The sequence below is a fragment of the Diaphorina citri genome, unplaced genomic scaffold, assembly GCF_000475195.1.
Source record: "Diaphorina citri unplaced genomic scaffold, Diaci psyllid genome assembly version 1.1 scaffold3271, whole genome shotgun sequence".
NCBI classification, from domain to species: domain Eukaryota; kingdom Metazoa; phylum Arthropoda; class Insecta; order Hemiptera; family Psyllidae; genus Diaphorina; species Diaphorina citri.
Genome location: NW_007380681.1, coordinates 36672 through 47425, shown reverse-complemented (window position 1 = coordinate 47425; position 10754 = coordinate 36672). Strand labels below are relative to the sequence as shown.

General features: G+C 37.9%; 1 protein-coding gene across 1 annotated transcript; it reads left to right on the top strand.

Annotated features, from left to right (window-relative positions):
* Positions 1-9170: 9170 nt before the first annotated feature.
* LOC103520153 (mitochondrial dicarboxylate carrier-like) lies at positions 9171-10545 on the top strand. Its single transcript, XM_008485250.2, has 3 exons — positions 9171-9218; positions 9726-9938; positions 10329-10545. The coding sequence occupies exons 1-3, from the start codon at positions 9186-9188 to the stop codon at positions 10443-10445; spliced, it is 363 nt and encodes a 120-aa protein (XP_008483472.1). The 5' UTR covers positions 9171-9185; the 3' UTR covers positions 10446-10545.
* The last annotated feature ends 209 nt before the right edge of the window (positions 10546-10754 follow it).

Below are 10754 nucleotides of genomic sequence, written 5' to 3'. Positions count from 1 at the left end.
CGACTACTCTTCTATTATCATTACTCTTCTAATATCATTACTCTTCTTTGACTACTCTTCTATTATCATTACTCTTCTTCGACTACTCTTCTATTATCATTACTCTTCTAATATCATTACTCTTCTTCGACCACTCTTCTAATATCATTACTCTTCTTCGACCACGGACGGGTATATGTCGAGCGTGAGTAGGAAATCTGTGAATACAACCACCTCGACCGCCAAGAATGCTAAGAAGAAGCGGGTAAGTACCTGTTTGAAAGTTTGAAGGGGATTTTGTCGACAAATAAGGTTTATTCTCGGAACGGTTGGCTTTCTCCTATCCTGTCCTCCTTCTCTCTTCGATTCCGGGACAATAATATCGCAGTTATCGTTTAAACCTCAAAAAAGAGGTTTGATAGAGGGAGCTGTAATTGCCAAGGTCTTATCGCCTCCAAAGCAAAGAGAGAAGGAAGACAGGATAGGAGAAAGCCAGCCGTTCCGAGAACGAACCTTGTTTGTGTTAGGATAGATTTTGTCTGGTCGTAAATCGAACGGGCTTTCCCTTTTCTGAGGAAGTGACAAATCTCTTTACTCCAGCGGTAGGCTACGACTTGCGAATCGAACCCGCGACCCAGCGCTTGCAAGGCAGACGCGCGAGTATCAAGGTTGGCTGAGTTGAAATCCAAATCTGAAAGTTACTGTGGAACAAAGAAACCATATCGAAATGAGTGGTGATTATTGGTTACAGACTATAAATAGGGATCAGCAGCCAAACCCCTCTTGGCGTCGCAGAAGAGGCACTGAAGGTTTTTGTAGTGTGGTACTCTCTTGCAAGGAGAATAAGGACTGGAAATACAATACATAGGACGGGTGGTTCTGTTCTCTCTAGCTTCTTGCGTATTAGAACCTGTCTTTAGTAAAACATGCCTTTAACGACAAATGTAGTTTTGTACAGTCCTATTCCAACAGTACAGTGTCTTTAGTAAAACATGCCTTTAACAACAAATGTAGTTTTTTACAGTCCTATTCCAACACTCCAACAGTACAGGATTTAAGTATAAACATGAAATAGGTACTTATGTACTAAGTAGGTACTTGTTCTAACACTTGTTTCAACTTCGCGCATACATTTTCTGGGCAAAAAACGCGTGTTCATTTCACCATAGCATTACTCTTGGAACGGTTTTGTTTTGTCTCTTTTTGATAAAATTGGACAAAAATTTACCTACTAAGGTACTTACATTATCTTATTATTTAACACCGATGAAATCATGTTAGGTACATTATGTCTAACACCGATTGAATGAGTCAATCTGATTGGCCAATCTTCACTCGAAGTTTAAAATCAACCAACCAGATTGCGCGAACCAGCTTAAACTAACGCATGACCCAGGGCAATGTATAATTCATCTCTAAAAAAACCACAAGTAAACTGTCTGCAAAGTATGGAATGAAAGGAAAATATATCCACAAGTGAGAGGAAGAGAGAAGACTTGATGGGTTCATTCAATATGGAAAACTTTTTCAAATAGGTGTAGAGAATAAGAGAGACAGAAAGAGGAGAGGAGAGAGAGAGAGAGAGAGAAAGTTTGAATGATGAGGGAATAAGAGGAAAAGAGACAGACATTGATAGGACGGAAAAACGTTCGATAGAAAAAGAGAAACTTGAACAGAGAAGAGATGAGATGAGAGAGGAAGTGAGAGAGAAATAAGAAAAGAAAGAGAGGAATATAGACAAATAAGAAGCGAAAAGGAAAAAGCAAAGAAGAAAAGATAATAGGAAGAAAGAAGGGAAAAGAAGAGTAGAAAAGCAGAGTAGAATAGCAAAGTAGAAAAGCAGAGGAAGTGAGAGAGAAATAAGAAAAGAAAGAGAGGAATATAGACAAATAAGAAGCGAAAAGGAAAAAGCAAAGAAGAAAAGATAATAGAAAGAAAGAAGGGAAAAGAAAATTAGAAAAGCAGAGTAGAAAAGCAAAGTAGAAAAGCAGAGTAGAAAAGCAAAGTAGAAAAGCAGAGTAGAAAAGCAAAGTAGAAAAGCAGAGTAGAAAAGCAAAGTAGAAAAGCAAAGTAAAAAAGCAGAGTAGAAAAGCAAAGTAGAAAAGCAGAGTAGAAAAGCAAAGTAGAAAAGCAGAGTAGGTAGAAAAGAGAAGAAAAGGAAATAGAACAGAACAGAAAAGAGAGAGAAGGGGAAAAAATGAGGTTAAATTGATCTCAGTTTCTCCAAGAAGTGTTAAATTTTTCCCTCTGGAAATGAAATTCGAGCTGTGACAGGTGGAAAAGTAAATAGAATATTAGAGAAGAGAACGGAATACCTGGATAGAGAGCAAGCAAAACTTTCCAATTAGACTGAGAAACAAGGAGCCGAGGGGGAAGGTATAGGAAGAAAGAGATACAGAGAAATAAGAAGGAGGATGAGAAAGGAGAGAGAAAAGAGAAAATAAAGGAAGAGGAGAAATGGAAAAAAATAATAAGCAGCAATATGCAGGTAGATGAAGGAGAATGAAGGAAATATGTTGTAATAATATCAAGATAATATCTTATGCAAGATGATTGGGAAAAGCAATAGGACAAGACGAAGAGGACTGAGAAGGAGAGGAAGAAAGAGAAAAGCAGCAAGCAGGAAGATGAAGAAGAACAAGATAGAAGATATTATGCAAGATAACTTGTGAAATCAACCCGGGGTGAAATTGTACTGTGGTGAATACTGTCAAGAATGAATGATAAAATTATTCTATTGCTATAATATATGTATATATATATGTATGTATATTGCTATATTATGTAGGTTACAGGGAACAACAAGTATATACCTACTACCTACTATAGGTTTCCTCTATTGTGTACATATAGTACCTACCTACCTACCTAACTTGTTGCTTTAGCTTTTTTTTAGAAATAATAGAAAAGAGGGGGGGGGGGGGGGGGGGGGGGGGGGGGAGACAAGGACCTGGTTGAAAAATACAGGGTGGGTTGAGTAGGGCGTTAGGGAAACATCTATAGTGACTTTAATACTTATTTAAATCTCAGGGAATGAGAAATTGAGATACCCTGTTCGCATAAATAATCTGAGTGAATCTCCCTGTTTTTCACAAAAGAGAAATCTTTTGTACGAGTACCTACATCATATACATATATTATACCTACTGAATATTACGTGTATATTAGATTGTTTTGAAATTATTAAATCCGTGTGTTGGCGTAAGATGTTATCTAAGCTTTTATACTAGCTACAATATAGCACAACATAAAAGATGGTAAGGACTTCATTATTTTGAGAATTGAAACTTTTTATCCAAGAGGCTCCTGAAAATGGAAATTGACTTTTGAGAAAAACAACTTCAATTTTCAAGGTCATTTCAAATAGCATGGAGCGTCAGAAGAGCTGTTTTAACGAAAAATAAGGTTAAATCCTTTTTGAATAAAATAGAGTAAGGCCTTTCGATTAGGTCTGATGGAGGGGTTAGGTTATGGATTAAGGCGCAGGAAGAGATTAAGGAAGGAGGAGAAATGGTTAGGCGGGGAGTTATGGTTTAGGAGAATTATGGCCTAATGGATTAAGGAAGGAGGGGGAGGTTTGGATAAAGTGGGGGGGAGGGGTAATCATTGCTCAATTAATATTCAGCCTGAGTCTTGGTCCAGAATATAAATGACTTGAACTAGGTAGAGAGAGAGAGAGAGAGGGAGAGAGGGTGAGAGAGAAAGACTAAGTCAGTAAGCACAAAGTTAGCACAAGGTGAGATATTAGAGGGAGGGAGAAAGAGGATGGACGAAAAAAGGATAAAGGAGGATGTAGAGAGGGAGGGAGAGAGAGAGGGGAGGGGAGAAAGTGACAGAGAGAGAATGCTAATTACTTTTACTCAAAGAGTAAATTAGATACATTAATATATTCACTAATGTCTTCTCTAAGTAACTAAACATGTACGAGTATATAAGCTATGTACTAAACATGTTATATACATATTTAGTACATAGCTTCTTACAGTTACTCAAAGTAACTTCACACTTTGTACTTGGCAAATATGTCAACGTTAGAAAGGTTTTTCTTCTGCCATTAGCACAACTTTACTTCAGTTCATATATAAGGACATAGGTGTATTGAATGTGCTATTCAGCTGTGTCCACACATAGTTGACAGTCGTGGACTATGTGTGGACGCAGCTTCACAGTTGACCGAGTATACATGCCTTTGTCAAAATTAATACATATCTTGATTTATTGTATCTACACTACCTATATTTGAGAATTGATTTGTAACATTTCAATCGCTCTCTTTCTCTTGATAGCTCTCTCTCTCTCTCTCTCTAACCTCAATCTTTTTTTTCGCCTCCCAGAAAATCCTTGCTTTTGCTTAAGTTTTAAATACCGCAGTCCCCCTCTTCCTCCTTTAAGTTTTCCCCTTCTCCTTCTTTTTCTCTCCCTTTCCTTCTCCCTCTTCTCCTCCTCTTTCTCTTCTCCTCTCTTCCCCCTCCTCTTTCTACCTAAAACGAAAACATAAAACCAGCATCATCTCGAAAAAAAAGGGACGTTAAAATATAAACCGAGGTAGCAAACATATTTTGCGTTGAGTAAACTTTATAGACTCTCAGGCGAAAAACTGTTTGGTAAATTTACTATTCATAAGCACCGAACTAATTTCCGCTGCATTTACCCCCCAGTATGCTACAATGTGTGGGGGGCTTTAAATTTATGCCCCGGTAAGAATAACACTCAACAGCCATTCATTTTACCCATGCAGTATGCCTCCAGAGTAAAGGAACGCTGTAGACAGGGTGTTTCATAAACAGGCGGACTGGGAGAAATAGCTTTATGTGGCTGGGTTCACAAAGTGAGTTTAAAGTCGGTTTAAGTTTAAAGTTTAATTCTCGGAAATCTGATTGGTTGATTAAAAAAAAAAAAAATAGTCAATCAGATTGCTTAAACCGAGATTAGAACTTAAACGGAATTTAAACTTACTTTGTGCACCCGACCTTCACACTTACTTTGTGCACCCGACCTTCACACTTACTTTGTGCACCCGACCTTCACACTTACTTTGTGCACCCGACCTTCACACTTACTTTGTGCACCCGTGAGCTGCTGGAGTTGAAATTTTACGACAAAATAATGGGAGTGAATTAAGGGAGGGAGCTTTCCCCTCGCTTTCCTTTTTCTCCCTCCGTTAAACACCTTCTTTCTCTTTCGTCTACTTTTTCTCCTCTTTCTTTCTCTGTTTTTTGACTCTCTCCTCTTTCAAAATATTCCCTTTGCATCCCTTTTCTTCTGTTTTCCCTCCCTTCTCCCCTTTTTGCCCCTCTCTTCTTCCTCCTTCTCCTCTTTGCGGTCCCTTCTCTTTTATTACCTTCCTTTCCTCTTTTGCCAAGTAAAGTATACCCAAAACGTGTTTTGGCACTAAAATCTGACCATCGAAAATTTGACCCGATTACATTACTTTCCTTCCTATGGGATAAGGAAAGTAAAAATGAGAAGTGATGTAACGAGGGAAACAATCAATAACATTAATTGATGGACTGCCCAAAGTTTGGATTGCCACAGTATACTTTTCAGGCAGAATTTTTACAGTTTTTTTTTCTCCAAAAGCCCAAGGACTTTTTGGGGTTTGTAGGCTTATACATACCCGCTCCATCATGTAATAATTTACAATTTACATGTTTACAACGTCGTAAAAACCGCCCCACACACACACAAGTAGACACTTCACCTTCCTTACACTATAGGGGGAGTAAACTTAGAACAAACTTACCTATACCTTATTGTAAACTAAATAATAGTTCACTGAACTGTAGACCTCACTCGGAAAAAGAGTCCATATAGGACCCCAAAAGTCTCGATTGAACCCCAAAATCATAAGGGAATTTCCTCTATGGGGCTCCCGGAGGTTGGATTTTACCCAAAAGGTGTTTATGTGTAAAATATTCTATGTGTAAAACACCCAAAAGGTGTTTATGTGTAAAATATTCTATGTGTAAAACACCCAAAAGGTGTTTATGTGTAAAATATTCTATGTGTAAAACACCCAAAAGATGTTTATGTGTAAAATATTCTTTGTGTAAAACACCCAAAAGGTGTTTATGTGTAAAATATTCTATGGTTTCGTGCCTTCGTATTCTTTAGGATTGTGAGCACCTCTTCGTGACTTGGATTCGTGGATAGGTATGTGAGACCTGTTTTTGGTTCGCACTTTGTATTTGTACCTAGGAATTAGCGTTAGCGGACGGACATTTTGGTTTTGAATATGTTCAAGCCGTCTATCTGTTGTACTCGCTGTTCTTAATTCCTATTTATAAACACACGGACGGACATTTTGGTTTTGAATATGTTCAAGCCGTCTATCTGTTGTACTCGCTGTTCTTAATTCCTATTTATAAACACATTTTTTTTCTTTATTTAGTTTATTGAGTTAAATATGGCGTTTAAACTCCGTCGACTGATGGGTTAGACGCGTTGTTTTAGTCTTTTTCGAGCAAGATGAAAGGTATAATCGAATTGAAGTCATTTTATAAGTACTCAATCATAGTACAATAGTATACATAGTTACCCAATTTTATTCCACAAGGCTGCATGTGTCTGAAAAAAAAAAAAAAAAAAATCTATCTCACCCAGAATCGACCCCAGAACCTCCGCGACCCAAATCTAGTGATTACCTCCCTCCCTCTCTCTCCTATAGTATTCTCTATCCCACATTCACTCTCCCTCTTTTTCTTTCCATAATAAATTATTTGACTTATTTTTTTCTCATCTTAGCTCCATCTCTCTCCCCAACTGAATAAATTAAAGATAAATTGTATAGAACACAAAGAATCAATCTCTCTGTCTTTCTCTCCCCCCCCGCTCTCTCTCTCTCACTCTCTTGATAGTTCTATTTCTCCCTCACTTATTGCTTATTCATTAGCCTATTTCAATTTCATTAATCATCGAGATCCCTTCTCTCTCTCTCACCCCTTCTACTCTTATCTCTTCTTTTTCTTCTCCTTCTTTTTCTTCTTCTTCATCACTAATCATGTTCTTACTACCTAGTACATATACATATTGATGACATTATTACCATAATTATATATGTAAGTACGTTTAGAATACATACCTATCTACATCAATACCGAGTACATAATTATTATGTAGGTACATATATTATTATGTAGCTACTAGGTAGATGGGTGGGTAGGTATACTTACTTAAATATGTATACGCATAATTATGTAGCTACTAGGTAGGTGGGTGGGTAGGTACTTACTTAAATATGTATACGTAATTACGTACATACTTGAGTTGGGAATTTTTTATTCTTATTTCTAAAGTAAATATTATTTCTAGCTGATATTTCTATTCCATTTCATTTTATTCGAGACGAAAAAAAAAAAAAAAAAAAAAAAAAAAATAGTTGAAATTCTCTGGGGTTGACATGTTTGAAATATGTGCTCTCTCTCTCTCTCTCTCTCTCTCTCTCTCTCTCTCATTCACTTCACTTATTTCGGATGCTAGGTATTTCTACCTAGCTAGTTTTTGGCCCCAAATTATATATAGTTCAGATTCAGATCAATGCAGCTGTAGATACCTACTATAGAACTATTGTATGCTTGGTTCAATTCTCGCGGCAGAGTCAAATAGGTACCCTATAATATTATACATACCTACGTATGTATTTTTGTATCGATTTAGAATTTAGATTGGTAATTCTCGTTTAGATGGAACTCCGACCTCTAATAGGTACCTTACATGATCATTAGTAATGTCATTACTAATGATGGAATTCCGGATTTTTTGATTTTTCATCATCATTACTTGGAAAAAACCGAGCTGAACTTTGTGAATGAAGACTTTGACAATGTGGCTCAGGAACTAAAGCAACGTACAGAGGAGATGAAACGTCTACAGGGGGAGTATGATGAATTCAAGCAGAGTGTAAAACCGAGCTGAACTTTGTGAATGAAGACTTTGATAATGTGGCTCAGGAACTAAAGCAACGTACAGAGGAGATGAAACGTCTACAGGGCGAGTATGATGAATTCAAGCAGAGTGTGGAGCAATTGAAGGAGCAGCTGAAACAATGCAAGACAGTGCCACCATTCTTGGCGTCTTAGATTGGTAATTCTCGTTTAGATGGAACTCCGACCTCTAATAGGTACCTTACATGATCATTAGTAATGTCATTACTAATGATGGAACTCCGGATTTTTTGATTTTTCATCATCATTACTTGGAAATAATGACATTACTAATGATTGTGTAAACCTCTGTTGCAAATGTTGCATATTGCATAATCAATATCGTGTTCAGGCGTTCACACAAAATGTAACATTACATTACTTGTCTTATTCTTCACAGCTTTACGTTTTCTCCTTCTCCTTCTTCTTCTTCTTCTTCTTCTTCTTCTTCTATTTCATCTTCCTTTTTCTTGTTTTTACTTTTTCAAGCTAAAGGTCCGTTCCTACTTGTGAGTTTCATCCGATTTTTTTTTCCCCGAATGTCCTATAGGTAAATTGGTAACAAATGAGAAGGGGCCTTTAATAGATACATACCTGTTTACATATAGGTGTGATGCCACATACTAGGCTAGTGTTACATCATACACTATACCTAATAAGGAGAGGGGGGGGGGAGACAAGGACCTGGTTGAAAAATACAGGGTGGTCAGTGAGTAGGGCGTTAGGGAAACATCTAGTGACTTTAATTAAGGAGCGCGGTAGCGCTCCACCCCGCCAAGTCAAGAAAGTTTGACCGCGCTACTAGAGATATTATACGCGACAGGGAAAGTAGCTGTTATATATAAACAAAACAGTTTAACATTGTTCACTTTTTCCAATAATCTATAAATTTTCTTAATTCTCTGTTATTACTCCCACTGGTTGCTATTTGCTCAAAGTGTAGCTTCTCAATTGTCCTTTCAAGACTAAGAGCACCCCTAACTCCAAGCAAGAATAGAGCTAGAAAAAAGAAAGTAAAAATTGACTATGTACCACAGTTTAACATTGTTCACTTTTTCCAATAATCTATAAATTTTCTTAATTCTCTGTTATTACTCCCACTGGTTGCTATTTGCTCAAAGTAGCTTCTCAATTGTCCATTCAAGACTAAGAGCACCCCTAACTCCAAGCAACAATAAAGCTAGAAAAAGAAATTGACTATGTACCAGGATTCAAATTGGGACATTGTGTGCAATTCTAGTGTGATAATACCCATTTGGTTATGGGACCAGCAGAGCTATACTCATGACAGTAGGCCAACTATCCTTCTATGATCAGGTTTGTTTGTTTATACTGCTAGAATGTAGAATGAAAAATTCCTTTACCCCCGCAGTTTTCGTGATAAAATTACAAATTAAGGTTGTTTTATACTGCTAGAATGTAGAATGAAAAATTCCTTTACCTCCACAGTTTTCGTGATAAAATTACAAATTAAGGTTATTGAGGTACTTTGTTTTGATATGGGGTAAAAGTCACTGTATATCTATCTGTTAAGGTCTTTAGTTATTATTCTTACCGTTGTATTTTGGTTGAACACTTGTTGACTTTAACTTCCGATTCGAGTTTCGTCTACATTTGTGTAGCCTTTTGCAAGGAAATTTCATGGGGTGGATTCCCGCCCGGGGCGAAACTTTTTCTCGGTTTCCGGGGCGCCCGGGGCGAAAAGGTTCGTTCTCAAAACGGCTGGCTTTCTCTCTCTCTCTTGCTCTCTCGTTTTTTTTTCTACAATCCCGAGTTTTAGCTTTGGTGTCCATAACGAACACAGCCTAATTATTTAATTCCCAGGTGAAGCTAGGTCTCCTGAGTACTCCTTACTTTGAGGATAATGCCACCACTCACTTCCTATCCTCACTCACAGCAGGCGCAATAGCAACCACCATGACACAACCACTGGATGTTCTCAAAACGCGGGCCATGAATGCGACCCCGGGCCAGTTCAACAGTATGTGGGCCCTGGTCACCTATACTGCCAAATTGGGACCCGCTGGATTCTTCAAGGTAAGTTGTATATCTTACCGCCGCGCCGGGTAAACGTTACATCCGTCGATCGACGAGGTGGATCTTTGTTGTCGAGGCAGTGTGGGCTGTTGAGTCGACATCACCTTAAGACTGCGTGGTCCCAGGACCTCCAGGAAACAGCTCTTTCCACTCCCCTCTATCCTGTGCGATTTCCATCCAGTCTTAATTACTTCTTTGGTTATCCGCCCTAGTTAGAAAACGAAAAGCAAAAGGCTGACAAATGCAAAAGATTTAGCGCCGCAGGCGATATGTCCAATAAGAAAATTGGATGCAATAAAAGCACTTGCATATCCGCGCCGCAGGCAAAATTTTTTAAGAGAGAGAAAATGTGTGTACTTTAATATTAATTTTTGTTTGATTTCTTCACAGGGCTACTTCCCCGCATTCGTGCGCCTAGCACCGCAAACTATTCTAACATTCGTGTTCCTTGAACAACTCAGACTCAACTTTGGTTTCATCAAGGAAGAAAGTCCACAAACCAAATGACCTCTCACTCGAGGGTCTCTGGGTTCGAGTCTTGCCCTGGGCAAATAATTGTGATAAGCTCTGACTTCGAACAAACACGAACCGATTAGGTTTCGGGGGAAAAAAAAAAAAATTAAAAAACCAATATCGAATAAAAAAAAAAAAAAAAAAAAAAAAACAGGAATGATTGTCAAACAGACAATTCGAAACATCTTCAAGAAAATTATGTGAACCTTTTTTTATCCCGGCGCGGCGTTTTAAAATAAAAATGGGTCCCGATCCCACAAAGATCTATTTTTCGCCAAAAATGATAGTTCCGCCTAAAAATCC

Excerpts from the sequence above, each read along its gene's own strand:
- LOC103520153 (XM_008485250.2), top strand. The coding sequence starts at position 9,186 with ATGACAGTAGGCCAACTATCCTTCTATGATCAG. Across the intron at positions 9,219-9,725 it reads AACTATCCTTCTATGATCAG|GTGAAGCTAGGTCTCCTGAG; the intron begins GTTTGTTTGTTT and ends TTTAATTCCCAG. Across the intron at positions 9,939-10,328 it reads GACCCGCTGGATTCTTCAAG|GGCTACTTCCCCGCATTCGT; the intron begins GTAAGTTGTATA and ends ATTTCTTCACAG.